General features: G+C 53.9%; 7 protein-coding genes across 7 annotated transcripts; 1 reads left to right on the forward strand and 6 right to left on the reverse strand.

The window, feature by feature from the left end:
• Positions 1-2,735: 2,735 nt before the first annotated feature.
• M421DRAFT_348734 (glycoside hydrolase family 76 protein) lies at positions 2,736-4,906 on the reverse strand. The gene is made up of 4 exons (XM_033589556.1): positions 4,479-4,906; positions 4,180-4,424; positions 3,646-4,128; positions 2,736-3,596 (listed from the first exon to the last, which is right to left on the reverse strand). The coding sequence occupies exons 1-4, from the start codon at positions 4,579-4,581 to the stop codon at positions 3,000-3,002; spliced, it is 1,428 nt and encodes a 475-aa protein (XP_033443035.1). The 5' UTR covers positions 4,582-4,906; the 3' UTR covers positions 2,736-2,999.
• Positions 4,907-5,474: 568 nt separating this feature from the next.
• M421DRAFT_426523 (methylmalonyl-CoA carboxyltransferase 12S subunit) lies at positions 5,475-7,620 on the reverse strand. The gene is made up of 3 exons (XM_033594420.1): positions 7,450-7,620; positions 5,893-7,388; positions 5,475-5,815 (listed from the first exon to the last, which is right to left on the reverse strand). Exons 2-3 carry the CDS (start codon positions 7,371-7,373, stop codon positions 5,521-5,523), a joined length of 1,776 nt encoding a protein of 591 aa, XP_033443036.1. The 5' UTR covers positions 7,374-7,388; positions 7,450-7,620; the 3' UTR covers positions 5,475-5,520.
• A 731-nt stretch (positions 7,621-8,351) lies between these two features.
• M421DRAFT_10244 (ribosomal protein S16) lies at positions 8,352-8,914 on the reverse strand (the record flags this gene model as incomplete). Its single annotated transcript, XM_033586775.1, has 2 exons — positions 8,352-8,501; positions 8,654-8,914. 2 exons carry the CDS (start codon positions 8,912-8,914, stop codon positions 8,352-8,354), a joined length of 411 nt encoding a protein of 136 aa, XP_033443037.1.
• Positions 8,915-9,217: 303 nt separating this feature from the next.
• M421DRAFT_426526 (meiotically up-regulated gene 182 protein) lies at positions 9,218-10,444 on the forward strand. The gene is made up of 3 exons (XM_033594421.1): positions 9,218-9,258; positions 9,301-9,570; positions 9,637-10,444. Exons 1-3 carry the CDS (start codon positions 9,247-9,249, stop codon positions 10,063-10,065), a joined length of 711 nt encoding a protein of 236 aa, XP_033443038.1. The 5' UTR covers positions 9,218-9,246; the 3' UTR covers positions 10,066-10,444.
• Positions 10,445-10,858: 414 nt separating this feature from the next.
• On the reverse strand, positions 10,859-12,241 carry M421DRAFT_426527 (uncharacterized protein). The gene has a single exon (XM_033594422.1). It carries the CDS (start codon positions 11,887-11,889, stop codon positions 10,891-10,893), a length of 999 nt encoding a protein of 332 aa, XP_033443039.1. The 5' UTR covers positions 11,890-12,241; the 3' UTR covers positions 10,859-10,890.
• A 582-nt stretch (positions 12,242-12,823) lies between these two features.
• On the reverse strand, positions 12,824-14,431 carry M421DRAFT_10247 (uncharacterized protein; the record flags this gene model as incomplete). The annotated part of the gene is made up of 11 exons (XM_033586779.1): positions 12,824-13,172; positions 13,220-13,268; positions 13,317-13,373; positions 13,421-13,550; positions 13,605-13,695; positions 13,741-13,826; positions 13,872-13,906; positions 14,070-14,080; positions 14,131-14,204; positions 14,257-14,349; positions 14,402-14,431. 11 exons carry the CDS (start codon positions 14,429-14,431, stop codon positions 12,824-12,826), a joined length of 1,005 nt encoding a protein of 334 aa, XP_033443040.1.
• A 2,584-nt stretch (positions 14,432-17,015) lies between these two features.
• On the reverse strand, positions 17,016-19,044 carry M421DRAFT_426529 (neuronal-specific septin-3). Its single transcript, XM_033594423.1, has 7 exons — positions 18,897-19,044; positions 18,712-18,790; positions 18,539-18,655; positions 18,402-18,483; positions 18,213-18,350; positions 17,699-18,166; positions 17,016-17,651 (listed from the first exon to the last, which is right to left on the reverse strand). The coding sequence occupies exons 1-7, from the start codon at positions 18,903-18,905 to the stop codon at positions 17,417-17,419; spliced, it is 1,128 nt and encodes a 375-aa protein (XP_033443041.1). The 5' UTR covers positions 18,906-19,044; the 3' UTR covers positions 17,016-17,416.
• Between the last annotated feature and the right edge of the window lie 253 nt (positions 19,045-19,297).

The following is a 19,297-nucleotide window of genomic DNA, read 5'->3' on the forward strand; positions in this document are numbered from 1 at the left end:
GAGCTTTGCTGTGCTTCGAGCTCTGCTGTGCCTCGGAGGTGAGGCCAGGGGCTGCATTGCGCACTGTCGTTTTGTTGCGCTGGATGCCGCACATCCGGACTCGTTGGTCCAAACTGCGAGAGGGAGGAGCTGCAGCTGCAGGTGGAAGAGGCGCAGGATATTTCTGCACGATACCCGGACCACCATGTGTCTGATCTTGATTGTTCTGTTTTTCCCATAATTTCAAATTTGTCTCTTTCTCTGCTTTCGCATCCACACTGCTGCCTCTTGCCGCTGTGTTGCCTCTTGCACTTGCACTTGCACTTGCACTTGCACTTGCACTTGCACTCGCACTTGTTGTCGACTTTCTCCCCATCTCTCTCTCCAACACTGTCCCAACGGCCTCGCGCGGCCTGGCGTTCCGGTCACACGTCGTACACTCGATAGTCGATATACCATATCTGAGCCTTTGATCACCCGTAGCGGTATAAACAGAAAACGGCAATCAGCCACACAGCATCATACTGATAAACGCGCGCTGGGCGATATCCAGACTTTACCTACTCAACACCCGAGTGCTGCACGAAGCTAACCCCTAATAAGCACAGAGGCGTCACGTACTGGGTCCGATACCTGCTAGTCACGAGCCCGTTTAGATACACTCGCACACCGTCCCTTGCACACCTTCCCACGCACACCGTCCCTCGCACACCGTCCCTCGCACATCTTCCCACGCACACCTTCCCACGCACAGTCAGGGGTAAACCTGCCGCTGCTCATCTGCGGAGAGAAATGCGGCCCGGGCCTGGGAATCTGGTTTGGGAGAGTTTGCAGTGGAGATGTGTCTTGAAGACTTGTTTACCGCGCTGGACTCCTGCACATACATTCACTCGGGGTGCTTCCATGTCTCCGTGGGTGAATCGGTCGGTATGTATACCCACGTCACCACGCTGTTTACAAAGCGCCGTGATGCTAATGTACTCGAACTGATAGGTTGACTAGAGGTCTTCATTGTTCTGAATTTCTTTTAAGAGTCGTTTGTGCTCACGCTGCCAGATACGACTTTGACTCTGCCGGCGTACCGGGCACTCTCAGTTCGTGGAGCTGCTGGCTTGTGTACAGGCCGTGTCGTGTCTTCTGCGACGGAGTTCTTGATCTGAGATCGCTCGCCTACGGCCTTGTTGGCTTTGCTACAGGAGAGACGCACAGATTGCTAACACAATCAACTTTCCTCACTTCGCATCCGCTATCTAGACTCGTCGACGTAACAACTATCAAGTCTGTGCAGGCGTCGCAGATCATGGACAATCGCTGCTCTCGCTGAAGACCACGTTCGGTCTTGAAAACACCACCTTCCTCATGGGCTACTGTATTTACCAGCGCATCCGTAAATTGGGGGGTGCAGAAAAATCCAACAACGCTCTGCATCTGACGCTTCGCGCATGCTTGAGGGCACTAAACAGTGGTGTGCAGCGATGTAGACTCCTCGACCGAAGCCTCAATGTCATAGTGAAGGAATGGGATACTCCTTTTCTAATTGGGAAAGCCAGGCGATACCTCACGCTGAACAAGAATACCACAATGACCAATCGATATGTCAATGACTAACCGATATGTCAATGACCAATCGATATGTAGTTCGCTGCAGAGATTAGATTCAGGATATTAATCGCGTTTTCTGCACCTCGAACCTGTCCCGCCTGGGACGTAAAAGCACCTCTGTCGCGTTTCTCTTTGTGCTAGGCTCAGCAGTTGTATATCGCACTGTATACAAGTCAGATCAGAGAGGCCATCTGAACATGTGCGCAAAAGTACTCCCTGACTTGATCGGTTCAAGGTTACTAGATTGGAGACCCCCATCTTCCACTGGGACATTTAGAACTAGAGACGATGTCAGCGCCTGGCTTGCTTCCAACAGCTTCATTATAAAACTCTAAGCCATGGCCCGGGTCATCTGGATGATGGCTCCCTCGACGGTCAGATGTAACAGACCAGGGTTGCTACCAAGCACTGGAGTGGCAAAGTCGAACATGCTGGGGCAAATGTCTACGATCACAGCTCAGCGGGGCGCGAAAGTTGACTTACAGCCACTAACCGATGACATGTTGATCGATCTGCGCCCCTGCTTCCTCATTTCTGGAATCCAGAATGAATCATCACCCATCTCACGACCCGCTGTACACTGAAAAGACGCCGCAGGGTATCGATCACTGAGCCCCGGTGGAGGCACGAGTCGATGCTGCGCGGTCTGATACTTAGTTCCAGTTTGCCTACTAGTAGAAGCACATGTTGGCATTTGTAGTAGCTTGTGTTGCCTAAGCTACAGCTGTCGTAATCTGTGCCTAAGCTACAGCTGTCGTAATCTGTATGCCTAGCGTGCAGTTAGGAATTTTTAGTAATAGCTCATCCAGTAGCCTACAATAAAAGTAGGTAGGTGTCTAGACATGTCAGAGATAGTGCAGTATAGGGGCATATAATTGCATTAGCGTTAGCACAGGGCCTGTGCAGTACGTAAATGTCGTGGTTCGGTATCTCCGCGGGAGAGGCGAGCTGGACTTCTGTCGTTCAATCGGAGATGCTGTGCCAGTGCCCACGATCCTCGTGTTCATGGGCTGTCCAGATGGCCACCGAAGTTTCGACGTATTTCGGGCACGAGGACAACAATTCCTGGCATCGAGAAGATCTTCTGGCTTGAATATACTGCGTACCCGATCAACGGAACATGGTTAGCATGACGACCTCTCAAACTAAGGAGGCCTGCTTTGGCTGCGTACTAATGGATTGTTTAATCTAGGGAGAATGTCAATGCAACAGCTAGTGTTCCAAAGTACCCCCATAATATCAGTGCTATGAGGAAACCGTGTGACCTCCCGAAACCTCTCCCTAGACCAAGAAAAGCCGTGCATCAATAGATGGCGCTGTCAGTGCACAGACTGCACACATATAAACTCCTCGTGGACCGAACGCCAGAACTCCACCAGCTACATGCCCGCCAGTTTGCCATTATTCAACCCATCTCTTTACTCAATACAAAGCCACCACGCACCACCGAACACGAACGCCATGACAAGTATCGTCAAAATCGACGCTCCTGCCTTATCCGCCGTAGTCATGGGATGGGTGTGCAGCTGGGGAATATCATCATCGACACTTCCCGTGCCCAGTCCTGGATCACCTTTACTCTCGCCGCCCGTCTTGGACGTATACGGCGGCGCAACGCGATCCACGTTCAGCACAGATATAACATTCAGCGCCGTCATCTGCTGCCCGACGCCCTGAACGCCGTCAAAGCCCTCCCACCACCAGCGCGTGCCGCAGGCGTAGTTGCCCGCGCCGTGCTTGCTGGCGCCGACGCACGTCTGCGCTGCGGCTTTAGCGGACGTTTGCAGGTGCGGCATGATAATGTCGTGTGTCCAGGGCGCCATTTGTATGCAAACACCCAGCCAGCGTGCGAGGTAGGCTTTGAAGGATTCTTGGTCCGTGTTGCAAAGTTCTTTTGCTTCGCAGATTTCGGTCATGATGCCCCGGTAGTACTCTGGGAAAAATTGTTCGGTTTTGTTCAGGTGTCGAGCGAGTGCCGAACGCCATTTTTCGGCGCCGTTGGTGTAGTTGTACATCTGTGTTTGTTAGTGCCTGTTGGTGTAGAGGATCAATGGAGAAGATTACGTATGCGGCTCCTGCAATCATGATGCCGTAGTTGTAGGTCCAAGGTATCCTGTCTGCTTCTTTGCACGGCGGGTCCGTAGTCATGCTCATGCCATCGTTGATAGTGCCGTCCTCTTCAATTAACGCGCTGTTGTCCATCCAGTCGTATGCCTTCTCGGCCCATTTAGCGTATGTGTCGTTTTGCGTGTACATGGCGAGTCGGGCGCCCAGGTGGAAAAGGCCGCCATTCGATGCCGTGTTTTTATACGTCCAGCCGTTCAGCCATGGGTAGATCTGCCACCGCATTCCACCACCACAATTGCCGTCATCAACCTCCTTCTGATAGCGCTTGACGAATTGGTTGAATACAGACTGAACCATCGCGAGCCAGCCTGGTTTGTCGTCAGGAGGCGCAGGGAAGTTGTACTCTGCAGCGGACATCATGGTGAATGCCCAGAAGACCTGGTCATCGTTTCCTTCGTTCTTCGACTGATTATATGGCATCTGGCTGTGTTAGACCAATAGACTCAGGTCTCACCAAATGTAGCAGCCTACCAAGTCCAGCTTCTCGCCGAATTGATGTATCATGCCTTCGCGCATCATGTCGTTGTACTGATCATCCCCAGTATACCTCCAATAATCAAGCAACGTCCCGAACATAGCTCCTGCTTGCCACCAGTAGTAAGGCGGATACAGTACTCCAGGATAGCCACCGAGGACATGCACGCCCGCGTTGTCTTTGGTCGCATATTGCGCGACCAGCTCTTTTGCAATCTTCGATGCTGCATCTTTGATTGATTCTACAGGTATGTATCAGCGATTGTAGCGAGGGGAATTGCTCAGAGGTCGCGCACCTGGTGAGGCAGGATCCAAATCAATCGCACTGACATGTCGCACAGCGTCCGTCGAAAGTAGACTGAGGGCGGCTAGCGCTCTCGCAGGGCTAAACCACTTCATCTCGAAGCGAACATGTGAATGCGCCGTTCCAGGAACCAGCAGAATTACTCGACGAGCCTTCAGCGAAAGTAATGACCCAGTGTAGGAACGAGAAACTAAACAGTTGATCGTGAAACAGCAGAAGTGAGTGTAAGAGCAGAGATCAGAAGCCAGCAGCTCAAGATGACTGCAGGGCAGTGCAGATTTGCACGCCGGATGCGCGCGAGGAATGTTCGCATTCAGTCAGTTCGGTTCGCCTGCATGTATGATCCATACGCAGCACACGGCGTTTTCATTACCTTGCGATTCTGCGTACGGCCCTGCATCGTACCACTCAGAGTAAAGCAGGTCCCGTGTTCGGTACTCAGCGCTCATCGATTACATTATTATTGGCTGTAGGGTACGTTGTTGGCTTCATCCATGAACGCCGGTCCACTCACACAAAGGACCACAGCCCTACCGTCCCAATCAACAGCGGTAACAAGTGGGGGTTAAAGGTAGGTTTGCAATCTCCACTCCAGTTTTGCAACACACGCCAAGCCCGCCATTGTGAAGATCAAGCTTTCCGCTGATGGTCCCCCTGAGCACAAGCTCCACAAGCTGTTGCTTACGGAAGTGGAGCGCTTTGGCTTTCATCATCTGGCCCATGTGATCATCGCTGATGCAGAAGTATGAAGACAAGATTATTTGGATGCAATGCGATGCTGACGCTGTTCGCTGCACTGGAGATGATGGGGGAAGAGGAAGGTGGAATGGCACCGGTCAGCAACGGCAGCACGAATGCGTTCATTCGCCCACTTTTCCCAATAAAGGCTTGCCCCACATCTAGGCCTGATCTATTTCGGGCCCTCTGATCATTCTGCAGCACGCAGCTTAGCATGGTTCACACAATACATCATGCCCAAAGATTTTACCTGCAGATGTCTGTGAACGTGTAACGGGGTTTCTAGGCGACAGTATCTACATCCTGAAAACACCCCATTTGCTCTCCCTCTCCACCCCAGTGTTCTGCCCACCACACGCCATCTGCAGCCCCATCCCTAGCACCCTCCTCGTGTGCTCAGGTGGGATAATCCCATCGTCCCACAGCCTCGCCGATCCAAATGTAGCCTCACTCTCGTGCTCAATACGTGATCTGAGCTCCGGATCGGATTTGCCGACCGCGGCCATGACGGAGGACAGCTGTTCGGCGCCCATGATGGATGTCTTTGCATTGGGCCACGTGAAGAGGAGACGAGGGGAGTAGGCACGGCCGCTGTGTGACGTCAGTGTCATACTCAGTAGACGGGTGATCGATGATATGGTTGGGGATGGAAAGAAGGGTAGACTCACCACATGCCATAGTTACCAGCGCCAGCACTCGATCCAACGACGACCGTGAACTTGGGCACATCGACACAGCTGACCGCCGTGACCAGCTTGGCACCGTTCTTCGCAATTCCGCCCTTCTCTGCGTCCTGGCCGACCATGAAGCCAGAGATGTGCTGCAGGAAGATCAGGGGAATTTGTCGCTTTCCGCAGAGCTGGACAAAGTGGGCGCCCTTAAGTGAGCTTTCGCTGAAGAGAATGCCGTTGTTGGCGACGATGCCGACCGGGTGGCCGTATATTGTGGCGAAGCCTGTGACAAGCGTGGAGCCGTAGAGGGGCTTGAACTCGGAGAAGGACGAGCCGTCGACGATGCGCGCAATGACTTCGTGGATGGCAATTTGCTTGCGCAGGTTTGTGCCCACGATGCCGTTCAGCTCCTTGGGGTCGTACAGAGGCTCTTTGAAGGTCGGCTTGACGGAGACGGTTTGGTTGCGGTGCCAATTGAGGTTGCCAATGCTGCGACGCGCCAGAACGAGCGCGTGGGCATCATCGACGGCCAAGTAGTCTGTGACACCGGAGACCTCGCTGTGCAGCTTGCCGCCGCCCAGGTCCTCTGCCGAGACAACTTCGCCAGTTGCTGCCTTGACGAGCGGCGGGCCAGCGAGGAAGATGTGACCCTGGTTCTCCACGATGATGCTCTCATCGCTCATGCTGGGGATATATGCCCCTCCAGCAGTGCAGGGTCCCATTACGACACTGATCTGGGGGATGCCCATACCGGACATGCGCGCCTGGTTGTAGAAGATGCGACCAAAGTGGTTCACGTCGGGAAAGACGTCGGCCTGATGCGGCAAGTTCGCGCCGCCAGAGTCGACGAGGTAGATACAAGGCAGTCGGTTTTCCTGCGCAATGGCTTGGGCTCGGAGGTGCTTCTTGACAGTCAGCGGGTAGTATGTTCCTCCCTTGACGGTGCTGTCGTTCGCGACAACCATGCACTGGACGCCATTCACGGTTCCAATACCAGTCACGATGCCAGCTGCGGGCGTGTCTTCGCCGGGGTAGACTTCATGACCGGCCATCTGGCTGAGTTCCAGGAACGGTGTTCCCGGGTCGATCAGTGCCGTGATGCGGTCTCTGACGAGCATCTTGCCGCGCTGGAGATGCTTGTCTCTCGCCTTCTGCGGTCCTCCCTGTGCAATCTTGGAGTGCAAGTTGTTCAGCTTCTCGGTGACTTGCTCCATCTCATGCTTGTTCTCCTTGAAGTCTGCCGAAGTGGTGTCCACCAGGCTCGGGATGACAGACACGGCTTCCGCATGGTGCGAGTGCGTGAACGTTGCAGTGCTCCGTTGTGTTTGGCGCGAAGGATGAGCCTGAGCCTGTGAACGCAGCGACGTGCCCGCGGAAGAAATCAGACGCGACTGTGCTTGCGCGCGCAGGGCTACTGCGGGACGAATCGAGTGCTTGAGCAGCGTCAGAGCTTCCCGGGAGGGTACCTTGGAAGCCATGGCTGTGTGAGCGTCCTGCGCTTTGTCAGCTTACTGCTGGCTGGCGATTCTTAGCTACCCAACGCGCAGTACATACCGGAGCGGAGGTTCAGAGCTTAGCGGAGGTCCAGTGGGAGATACGGGCAACAACAAGTCAACAGTCAGGTATCAGAACCTCAATTAAGTGATTAGAAGCTCTCGAGGCTGTAGCGACTCGAGCCAAATTTCACGGACCGCGCAATTCGGTTATGCAGCGGCTCAAGAACGCACAAGAAAGTCACGTCGCGAAAGCTGGGGTTCGATAAGCCCGAAGGAAAGCGCGAGCCGCGGTTGCGGGGAAGGCGCGTTAGGCTGCATGCGGTAGGTACGAGCTCACTTTATTGACCACTTTTGGACTGCGGATTGGAGCGCGGGTCAGCTTGCTTGTGCTGTGTGTAGCGCTCTGAAATGATGTTGTCTTTTGAGAGCAGACGTTTGGTTTATATTCTGAGGTGTGTATTGCGCGTAGAAGACTAACGTTTCTCATCATCTGCCTTTCAAGGAGCCGTGGAAGCTTGCGGATAGGCGAGGGTTGCCTAGCTCTAGCATACGGAGTCGATGCGAATCGATCAACTTGCGATGACGATGAAAGCTCACGCTTGCTGTACCTGGCATCTTCCACGATATGCGGTTCAGTGCTGGTGTAGACCTCGGCCTCTTCTTATTCTTACAGAATGTACAAGACCTTCCCTCAATGCGAAGGTATATAATACAACGTCTACATCTTGCCTGAGATGCCAGAAAACGCCTGATGATGCATCTCTTTCGCGTCTCCCCCCTTTCCACTAGCGAGGCGCTCTTTCGCGGGAACCAGCTTCATACCCCTTCGCTGCCGTTTTCCAAGACATGTGTTGATGTGCAATGTTCCCACACCAGAAATATCACATCGAGCGCGCTTTCTTGCAATGCAGTGGCCGCCCTGTCTTCAGTCCGAGACGCATGTCTTCGAGAATCCTGCGCTCATGCCTCAACCTTCTGCTCCTGTGTGACCTCGGCCTCGGCGGGAGGCGTGACGGGCGTCTCCGGTATCAACGACTTCACTGCTGAGTCCGCCTTGACGACCTGCCCCTGGATCTTCGAGATGCGATACTGTGGCTCGAGAATGCCGACCTGCTCGCTGATCAGCTCTGCGCCCATGCAATCGCAACCAATTGGCTCTTTTAGAACAGCGCGAACACTCCCAATAGCAACTGTCCTTCCCCTCCAAGATGCGTCCCTCTTTCGCACCGCCATCCCTCAAATTCCGTCAGAAATCAACATACCATGCTCAACAGCCTCCACGCCGTATCACTCGGCTGCGCACCAACACCAACCCAGTACCGCGCCCTGCTCACATCCAGTTTGATATCCTTCCACGGCCTTCCATGCGTGTCGCCCGGCCGCGGTGGCTGCGGGATGGGGTTGTATGTGCCGAGAACTTCGAGGGGCCGCGAGTTGCGCGCTGTGCGGGCGTGCGTAAGCACAATGTTGTAGAAGGGCGCGTGCTTCTTGCCGAAGCGACTGAGGCGGATGCGGAGGACCATTGCGCGATGTGCGGTGCGTAGGGCGATGCAATGGATGTGATGGTGAGGGCGAGATACTTTTTGGGCCGGGGTTGAGCCGGCACGTGATGCTGGGTGTTTGCGACGACGTCGTTTGCGGTTTCGGACATGAACAACAGTCTAGAACATTGAATTTGGTAGACTTTACTGTTGCTTAGAATACAGCGATGCTCTTCGCATCGTACGCAGTTCTTGCCATGATGAACGTTGTCGCCTCATTTGAGGGATGTGATGTAATCGACCTCTTCGCGCCGTGACTTGACATCTATAACTTTCGCATACTCCCAACATATACCAACAAACCCACACCAAAAATGGCACTCAGAGTAAGCCTTCCCTTCATATCCGTCACCCACCTAACCTCCCAGACACTCTCGGCCAAAAGCGCCGCCGCGCTCGACCAAGAGCTCATGTCCACGGGCGCCTTCTCAATCGACCAACTCATGGAATTGGCCGGTCTCAGCGTCTCACAAGCGCTCTTCAAGTTGCATCCGCTGTCTGCTGGCAAGCGAATTCTTGTAGCCTGTGGCCCCGGCAATAACGGCGGCGATGGCCTCGTCGCCGCGCGGCACTTGTTCCACTACGGATATCAGCCCACTATCTACTACCCGAAGCAGAGCAAGAACGAGCTGTACCAGGTGCGTCTGATTATGTTGATTTGATCGGCTATGGTGGGAGTGTTTGTTGCATATTGACGGGACCAGCGTCTGAAGAAGCAACTCGAAGACCTCAGCATCCCCTTCACATCAGACTTTCCAAGCGCCCTGGGCAACACGGACCACATCATCGACGCGATTTTTGGCTTCTCGTTCAAGGGCGAGGTGCGCGAGCCCTTCCCCTCCGTCATCTCTGCCCTAGCAGCCACCAAGACCCCTGTGCTGGCTGTCGATGCGCCATCGTCGTGGGATATCGAGGATGGGCCGCGAGATGACGGACCAGGGAAGGGGTTCATGCCACCTGCGCTGATCAGTCTGACGGCACCTAAGCCGCTGGTTAAGTGGTTTAGAGGTAGGCACTTTTTAGGTGGGCGGTTTTTGGGGCCCGAGGTCGCGGAGAGGTATGGGCTTGATGTTCCGGAGTATGAGGGGTTGGATCAGGTGGTTGAGGTCCCGATTGAGAGTGGGAAACTGTGAGCGTGAGGAGTGCTGTGATTGATGGAATCTATGGGGAGTTTTGGAGCGCGATGTATGTACTTCGCTGCGAGCTCAGTGTAGTCCGTCGGGAAGAGCAATGGCCTTTGCCCACATCTGAAGATATAAGGGGACGAACCAAACTGGAGATATTTGATGATCTGCTACTCGCTAGGCAGATTATCTGGATCTGTGCTAGATCAAAACCCGATGCAAAGGCTCTTGTCCTGAAACAGCCTCATACATTACGATATACGAACGGGTAGCATTGAGAACATCTGCGCGTGTCTATCATACGAATTGATAGTCGCCAGAGCTGTAGGTCTTGGATGGGATTTCAAAGTATCTTGACCGCGAGCACTCATTGAAACGTCTTCTGCAGAATACAGGGTTTACGGTAAACTGCGGACTGTATGGATGAGTAATTTATTTGTTGATGTGTTTGGATCTGACAGGCTTGATATTTCAGAATCACGAGAATTAAGCTGGCTCCCGCGCGGAGGATTGCCTGGGGTGGGAGGCATCAGATCAGAGCTTGTAGGCAACGGGCCAGGCGCATACTTTAGTATACGCTTCACACTTACGGCTGTGATAGAGCTGCTGCACAAGTTCGGGGATGCACCTCATGTGCGAAAGAGCATCTGGAAGAGTGAAATTTCCGCAGTTGGGTGTGAAACGGCTCAAGACTGGGGCTTTACTACCCCGGAGGAGACAATGAAGCATGAAGAATAGCCCTATGTAGCTTAACACTTGAGCAATACATGCTACAGGGGTACGAGAGTGGAATTGAAAGCTACTCGCTCGTTGTAACGCCGCCTTCCCCGCCAGTCACCCGGTCGAGCTCACAACACAAACCCTCCTCAACCCCTCCAACTCCCTATCAACGAGTCCACAGTACTCCCTCATATATCTCTCACTCCCGCCGAACTCCCGATCCACCATCTCCAGCGTCGCAAGCATACTCTCCTTCCGCGCCCCCGCCATGCGCAGCGCCGCCTGCCTCCCCTCCTCCATGACCTCAGGTCCAAACACCACCGGCTCTGCGTCAGCAACATTCCGATTCTCGACTGACTTGGCAAATTGCTCTTGGCTGAGCATCTCGCCCTGAGAGAGGCTGAGCATATACCTCTGGAACCCCGGGCTTTGGAGGAGACGGGCAACGACCACCTCGCGAATGACTGCCAGACCGGGCTCGGTCAGGTTATACTCAGCAGCGATCTGCTCGCGGCTGACGCCGAGGAAGTCGAACAGGATGCCGAAGAAGACGCCTGTGCGGTCTTTACCAGCCGTGCAGTGGATGAGCGCGCCCCTCCTCTTTCCGTCATCTACTTCGACCGGGTCAAGGCCCGCGAGATATAAAAACATGGTCCTATACGCACTCGCCCCACTCTTCAAGATGTCGCGATACGCAGCCACAAACCCCTCGGTGCTTTTATGCATATACTTCTGATACCGCTCCGCCAGCGCCGCGGGCCCATAATCCTGCTCGCGAAACACCGGCACCCACGTCCTCTGCACGCCCGAATCCTCCATACCGACCATCCACCTGAGCCGCACATCCTTCGGGGCCCCGGGGGCGCTCGCCACGATGCCCGACCAGCCCTTCTCGACCTCCGGCTTCGAGCGCAGGTCGAACACGTGCGCGACGCCTAGGGCACGCACGGCGTCCCACCCGGCGCGATCAAGTTTGCTGACTTCGGCGGAGCGGAAGAGGATCCTTTCGCGGATGGGCCCGTGGGGGGTTTGGAGCGTAATGGATGCGTCGCGGAAGTTGGCGATGTTGGGGATGGTGAAGAAGGGTGGGGAGGGGAGGGGTGTTTGGGCCATCCTTGAGTGTTGGTCGGATTCAGCGCTCAGGAAGTATTGGGCGGGAAATTTGATCGTATAGACCAATGTCTGGTGGGTTGAGGGGGGGTGAAGTGTGAATTTGGAGCTTTTGTAGTGGTGCGGGACCTGCGAGGGATGCGAGGCTCTTTATGGGATATTTTGGAGTGAGATGGAGGGATCCAGGATGCTATATTCGTAGCAGTTCCTATTTCACGCCCGGAAGTAGAAGTTCGTAGCTGTGAAAGTGTAACGTTAAGTTTACAAAGTCGCGTCGAACGTGTCGACACGTCGGTTGACGTTGCCCCGCGATACTCTGGGGCCGAGGTTGACCGAATTGGGTAACCCTTCTAGACAGTGAGTAGTATAAAATGGGTAATGTGAGACAGTCCAAAGTCAATAACTACAAGAAGTTATTATTCGGGGGAACTTCGTAGAAACACGTTGAGCTTGGTAGCAGGATTGTCAGGGCACGTGATTATTTCGACTGAACTATTAGTAGCCCCAATTTGAGAGACCCAGTGCCACGGCATCAAGTTTCCGCGATGATATTAGGCTGACTAGACGCTGCAGCAAGTCAACATGTTCACAAAACAGTAACATTTTGTTCCTAAAAGGGATCCTAAAAGGACGCACGTCAGCAGGTTTGCAGGATCGACGACGCTTGACCAGGGAAAGCAAGATCTGCTGCAAGATGTGTAACAGAGCAGCACGCTTGGCGAAGACGCATGATTTCGATACTTGTAATACTTTCTATAATGCTGAACGTTGCTTTTGTATTAGAAAGATGGGTTGTGACCAGACATCCACCCACGCTGTAGCACCTTTTTACTTCGTTTCAAATGAATAGCACCGACACTTTTCCGGTCCAAAGGGCCTTTGTTCGGAAGATGAAGGGTATCACAAATGGCGAGGACCGAAAGCTGCATTATTGCACCTAGGTGTCCGGAATAGGCCTTAACACCAAAGCGCACCACTTTTGCTTGAGGCCACGCTGCTCGGCTGGCGGTCCGGCCGCAGAACCTTTGACGGCGGTATGTGACTCCGACTTCTCCGTTGGTTTGGTGTTGGTATTCTCTCTCGTATCATCGTGGCTTTTCGACTTGTAACCGGCTTCGACATCGACGACAGTCTCTGACGACCCGGATCGAGGGATCCTCTTCGAAGGGTTCTCGGCAACATATTCGTCGTAGGTCTTACCTGCTTTCTTGGCTTCCTTGCGGATGTGTCGAACGCGCCACAGCCAGATCACTTGAGATGCGACAATGCCGGTCTCTAACAGCATGCTGAGAAACATTAGATGGGGCTAATTTCTCGAGGCTGGGGAGCATACCATGCGATGTACAGGCTGCCACCAAGAGAGTCGAACCATTGCTGTGCGACTAAATTTTGTCAACAGGGGTTGATAATTATTGGACCAGTGTACTTACCAAGCGCCATCAGAGAGAACAACGCTCCAGCGTAGTCGATGAGCAAGAACCAGAAGTCTATCCTCGTCAGCGATATCCCCGTGACATGGACACTTTCTGTGTACCAATTCCAATGACGCGGCCGTTGCGCTTTGCAAGCTCGAAGTACGGCGGTATCAGCCCGGCGATTTGAATGAGGGTCGCTGAGATCGCCATGAGCATCATTGGCCACTTAACACCGCGATCATAAGGTCCCTGCAAAATTTGAGTTAGTCCTGCAGTTGATAAGCACTCATGCCCGATACGTACTTGGAGAGCGAAGATGAGGATCACCTCCATAACACCGAAGCTTGTAGCGAGCAGGATGGTAGCGACGGTCGCAGTCCACGCCTTCCACTTGCTGCAAAGGTCAGCGTTGGTCGTCAAGATCTTTTTGTGCGCTCACTTGTGATAGTAGAGTGTCTGCCCCCAAGAGATGAGTGTGAGTGCCGCGAAGGCCTGAGGTTGGAATTGAAGGGCAAAGCTAAAGTTCTGCTGAAGTCAGTCGTGGCTTAGTTGGAAGTGGAAAAATCGTACCTGGACAATTGCGTAGACACCAAATGGCACGCCACCTTACAAAATTAGCTCGCTGCAGAGTGGGAGAGATTGCTGACTTGCATATTGACCACAGGATCAGCATCGATCCAGGCAGGCCTTCCGTGCTCTTCCGTCTGTAGTTGTGCCATATCCTAGTGTTGTGAGAATGTGAAAGAGGGTACTGCGCGGACAACGTACTGTGGAATGATCTGTAAAGGTTAGCACAGACGTCTTGTACATGCGAGTGAGGACGGCTTACCTGAACACACCAACAGCTGAAGAAGTCGCAGTGTTAGTCACTGGTCTTGACAGAGAAGGAAGGTGATGCATACACTGTACTGTGGTCAGCGTGGGTATAGACAGGATGAGAATCTTAATGACGTACCGGTACCAATCGTCTATAAAGTTGCAAGCGCACGTCAGTGTTATTTCTGTAGTCGATTGTCAAGAGCTCCCTTACACCTAGCACATCCGCAGCCTACCGACACATTAGCATTCCCAAATTGTTCCTTGGACTAGGAAGCACATACGGGCGGAATTGATACTTGTGGTTTATCCATTCATGGGGTGAAATTGTCAAGTCCAGCACGAAGAGACGCAGCCACGGGCCAGTCGTTGAGGCAGTGAGGCAATGGAATTGGATTGATGGAAAGAGACATGCAAATGATAGACCGAGGTGAAGCGAGAGAAAGGTAGCAATCGTCAGACTGAGAGCAGGCGAGCTGTGTAGATACAGTTCCCTGTCGCTGCGAGATGTACAATCGAGCAAAAGCAAAGATGATGAAGGTTCCCACAACACGGGCAGGCAGCAGCAGGCGCGAACCAGCCTGGCCCCGCAAATAAGCGACTAGAGAACACAAACATCACTGGCAACGGACTTGCGACGCCGAGCTTACTACGAAAAGGCAAATGCTTCTTGATGACGAGCTATTAGAGGACCTTTTACTAGCTCTGCCGCCGCAGTCGCGTGCAGGAACAGTGGAGGCGGTTCAAACCAGGAACCCAGGTGAGCGTTTAGATGCACGCTAGAGTAGTTCAGCGACGGGGAATGCGTGCCCTGCATCCGCGCTGGAGTCAAGGTGATCGAAGGAAGTGTTGAACTTCGGTAAGTGGTAAGTGGCTTGAGGTAGCGTGCAGGGGTCTGGTCGACTCCCCAGACGATCCGCGCTCCGATTGGCGAGTCCACGCCGCCGCGCACTTCCTCATCCGGCCTGACAGAACTAAGGAAACCTATTGTGATCTTATGGGGCTGCTGATGGTGGTAATAATGATCAAGGCCAAGTTTCTGCTGTGAGAAGTTGTGGGGAGACATGCCCTGCATTGGTCGAAGCCCTCGCGGCTACTGGCCGTAGGCGTCCGTCGACTGTAGAAGTAACGCGCATATAGATGCGGCAAGGTCTGCTTGCAGTCAATGAACACCCCTGCGCGTGGCTTGAGGACGCCGTGCATCAAGTGTTCTGAAACCAGTGCTGCGAGGGCCGTGTGGCAACGAACAAAGGCCGCTCGGAAATAGCTGAGCCCAAGTATACATGACCACCATGCATAAAAGGAAGCTGAGACAGACATCACCTGGCAGTCCTAAACCACTGCGATGGAATCTGAATCAACGGCCGGCTTGCAACGGTATTCTGCATTTTGGCTGGGTTCGGATTCTCCCCAATATCAGATGATGTTTATACACATGTGGCTAGCAGTAGGCCCTGCGATCTTCCCCATATGAGCGTGCCGTCCTAGTCTCGCGGTTTCTGGATCTTTTGAACTTGTAGTATTTTGCAGCAGCCCTCGAATCATGACACCGCATCGAGACCACTGCCAAATTCGGCCGTACAGTCGTTGTGATGATGCAGACGACGCACAGGTGATGTGGAGTACAGTGGGCAACAAATTTTAGGCTTTGCGATGTTTAGGGATGTGTTCTTGAGTTGAGATAAAGTTCCTCTCTTGCGGCTGCCGGAGTGGTGGTCGTGCTGAGAGACTAGCTCTAGCTTGGCGCTACCAGTCTCCAAGTCTTACGGCCCGATCTTTGAATTGTTTTGTAGCCGCGCAAAGCGCGAAAATATATGATTTTCGAAGTCCCGAAGATGTGGAAGAAAGTGATGGGGCTTCGTGCCGTTGGAAGAGGTGGGACCTGAAAAACGCATGACGCATGTAGGATTCCGATCCACGAACCAACGTTCACGATTTGTGGCGCTCTCGAGGTATCGCCGCCTTCGCCCAGATTGGCATTCTGCGCTGATGTCCGTTGCCTTACGAGTGTGCGGAATTGGCTCGAGTCTCTGCTCTCCCTCAGGTCGCCGCCACTGCCGCTGCTGAACGCACGTCTCGGTCTTTGTCCAGGTGCGCTTTTAAGGTGACACGACGATACTCATTCGGAGTCATTCCAGACCAAGCACCCGATCTGTGGGACCTTTGCGGGTTGAAGCATAACGTGCTGTCAAGTAACGTCGGCACCTGCGGGGCGACATTAAGACTCCTCAGTGGGCGATGGCAAGACTTGACAGCCTGGATTTTCGTGCACCGAGATTAGGCGATGCGGTGCGATCAGTTAGTGCGACTCTCGAGAATGCCCCTCGCCCTCGACACGTTCACTGAATACCGGGCCACATGTCCATCGCAGACAGTGTGTACTCGCGGCAAGCGAAGGCCATTCGGATCTCTGGTCAGTATCAAGCCGCGAGAAAACGGCCCGGTGGAGGACAATTTAAGTGCGAATCATGTCCCGGCAAGCCGACTTCGATCTATGACGAATGTGGCCCGAAAGTCGATATATTCATTGTTTGAACTATGCATCCAAGAACTGAAAGGGTAGTCGATCATCCGTTGTCTGCGGTTCGAAGCGGGAAATTGTGCTGACTGCAGCTCATCCTTCGAGCATTCCTGGTCGGCGGCAGCGGCGGTGACAGCTTAAACTCGAAAGTCGATTGGGAGGAGCTGGACGGCCGTGCAAACGATGACAGTTTGGTGAGGTATATTATGATGGCATTGAGAATGGCAGTGTGATACGTGTCAGAATGCCGGATCTCAACGTCGTGAGCATGGTGGATGAGCTGAGGAGATAAGGGCATGTCGTGGGGCCTTCGAACAAGCTGGTGCTTGGCGATACTCACCGAACTGGCAGAAGGCCGGCATGCCGGTGACATCGACGGCGTCTGCTGCTATTCCATACGCTATTCATCTCGATCTTCTAAGAGATCCCAGGATGAGTAATTATAAAGGTGGATTACTATCTCCTACATGAAAACCAAAAGGCGGGGGAATAAGTATCGAAGTTTTGAAGAAACAAAGAGAAGTAGCGTCATGTCAAGACGGCATGCAACACCGCCTGGGGTAAAAAAGACAGACTCCCGGCGTCCCTGACCTCTCCTGAGCATCTGCAGTGCACACGCCCATCATTACAAACGCCTAGAACTGCAAATAGATAGGTTTAGGTCCGCCCAATGTTGTGTCGAATGGAAATGCGCTTCTCACAGCTGCCCAACTCCGAAGGCGAAGCCTGAACGAGGAAGACAGCCTGCATATTACAAGCATATGTTGGGCGAGGCGGCTTACGCCTCCTCCTCCCGTTCGTTGTCTTGCAGGTGCCCGCTCTGCTCCCTGTGCATGCGCGCTTCGATCTCCTTGAGCTGGCTCTCGCGAGCCAGCAGCTCCTGTCGCTTCTCGTTGATCTCGCGCTGGACCTTGACTTCGATCTCGCGGAGCTTCTCCTCCTCGCGGCGCAGTTGCTCCTCCTTGAGGCGAACGGATTGGCTGGCAAGGTCCTCCGGGTTCATTGACGAGCCGCTGGAAAACGTCAGAAGGTATTCATCAAGAAAGCATGCAATACATACGCTTCAGCGCCACCCTCGACGCTCTTGCTGAGCTTCTCGGTACGGTAGTTCTCGTACAGGAAGTCGTGTGTGATTTCCTTCAAATCAGCCAAATGGCTGTGGAGGAGTGCGCTGCGGACGGCCAAGAAGTCAGAGTGGCGGGGGTTGTCGACCTCGACGATACCCCATGGGTACTGGCGGGCTCGTACGCGGCGGCCGTTGATCTCGACAACATCCTCTGATCCTACTATGGCAAAGGGCATGAGTCCACGGAGCTCGGCGTTCTCTTCAACTGTGTCCTCGTCGTCCTCCTCGATGTCGTAGGGGAAGTTGTAGACAGGGATACGGTAGTGCTCGATGTCCTCCATGACAAGCTTCTTCGATTCGGCCAGCTCAGCGGGTGTGAGCGAGTCGGCCTTGCCAATGACCGGAATGACATTGACGCGGGGAGAGAGGCGCTTCATAAGCTCGATGTCGAGTTCGCGGAGACTGTGCATATCAGAATTGCCCAATCATAGAAAAGCTCGCAACATACCCGTGGCCGGTGGGTGTGATGAAGTACAACAGAACGTGTACACGGTTGTCGCGGAATCGGGGGTTACGCTTAATACGCGATTCCTCTGCAAGAATGTCATCGTACTGGCGCTCGAGGTAGCCGACGATTTCTCCGAAGCTGCGTGCGTGTGAGCGATGTAGCTGACACTGTAGATGGACCTGTGCCTACCTGGCCTCGTTGTCGATCTGGTCGCCGAAACCGGGGGTGTCGACGATAGTCAGCGAGATGCGGGTGCCCTCCTCATCGAGTTCTGACGCCAATGTCAGCAAAGTTTTGTTCACAATTATCATGTCAAGAACACGCACCGACTGTGACGGGCTGGATCTTGACGCCTTCCTCGACGTGGGCGGTGCTGGGGTCGTCCGACTCCTTGTGCTCGAGGACCTCCTTGCCGCAGAGGGTATTGACGAATGTTGTGCGGCCTGCATGTATCGATTAGCACGTGCAGTGGCTGGCTGTCGCAGTCGTGGCGGCGTACCGGTACCTGAGGCGCCGCACACCATCAGGCAGAACTGGATACCCTTCTTGACATTCTTCTTCCTCCTGGTCTTGAGCATCTGTCGCAGTGTTAGTGGAGGCGTCCGCAGTCCAGTGTTGCTGCGGCGCGCGCTGCTGGGATACAGTGGGCCGCAGGAGGAGGAGTGGTCTCCGGGGGATTCGTACTGAAGACATCTCTGGCTCTGAGCGATGCGTGTGATATATAGTTGCGGGATGGAGACCTGGAGCAAGGCAGCTGCAGGCGAGAACGTGAGACGGAACGGGTGAGAGACGGGCGCGTGGCTCTCAATTGTGTTGCGGAGGTGTCGTCGAGTTATTTTGGAGACGTTGGCAGCAGCTCCCTGCGCAATGCAAAGGGGCTCGCTAGCGTCCGTGACCCCGGTCGTCGTCTCCTGGCTTGGCGGCGCGTCGGCCAGTTTGGGAAGGATGCACCAGCAACTCAAGTCCCGTTCACTCGAGCAACTCTTTAAACCAGTTCGCTAATACCTTATTGAGCGGCGTCCCTACAATGTTATTAGCAACACGCTCCTACTGCCTGCAATCAACCTTGTCGCAGTAGTAAGTGC

The sequence above is a fragment of the Didymella exigua genome (genome assembly GCF_010094145.1).
Source record: "Didymella exigua CBS 183.55 unplaced genomic scaffold M421scaffold_60, whole genome shotgun sequence".
Lineage (NCBI taxonomy): Eukaryota > Fungi > Ascomycota > Dothideomycetes > Pleosporales > Didymellaceae > Didymella > Didymella exigua.

Bases quoted from the DNA above. Each gene is read 5' to 3' on its own strand.
- M421DRAFT_426529 (XM_033594423.1), bottom strand. The intron at 18,484-18,538 runs GTGCGTGTTCTT...CATTGGCGTCAG, and splicing joins GATCCAGCCCGTCACAGTCG to AACTCGATGAGGAGGGCACC. The intron at 18,351-18,401 runs GTAGGCACAGGT...ACACGCACGCAG, and splicing joins CAGATCGACAACGAGGCCAG to CTTCGGAGAAATCGTCGGCT.
- M421DRAFT_348734 (XM_033589556.1), bottom strand. From the start codon at position 4,581: ATGAAGTGGTTTAGCCCTGCGAGAGCGCTAGCCGCCCTCAGTCTACTT. The intron at 4,129-4,179 runs GTAGGCTGCTAC...TAACACAGCCAG, and splicing joins TCGGCGAGAAGCTGGACTTG to ATGCCATATAATCAGTCGAA. The intron at 3,597-3,645 runs GTAATCTTCTCC...TAACAAACACAG, and splicing joins TGATTGCAGGAGCCGCATAC to ATGTACAACTACACCAACGG.
- M421DRAFT_426527 (XM_033594422.1), bottom strand. From the start codon at position 11,889: ATGGCCCAAACACCCCTCCCCTCCCCACCCTTCTTCACCATCCCCAAC.
- M421DRAFT_426526 (XM_033594421.1), top strand. The intron at 9,571-9,636 runs GTGCGTCTGATT...TGACGGGACCAG, and splicing joins GCAAGAACGAGCTGTACCAG to CGTCTGAAGAAGCAACTCGA.
- M421DRAFT_426523 (XM_033594420.1), bottom strand. From the start codon at position 7,373: ATGGCTTCCAAGGTACCCTCCCGGGAAGCTCTGACGCTGCTCAAGCAC. The intron at 5,816-5,892 runs GTGAGTCTACCC...GACGTCACACAG, and splicing joins GCTGGTAACTATGGCATGTG to CGGCCGTGCCTACTCCCCTC.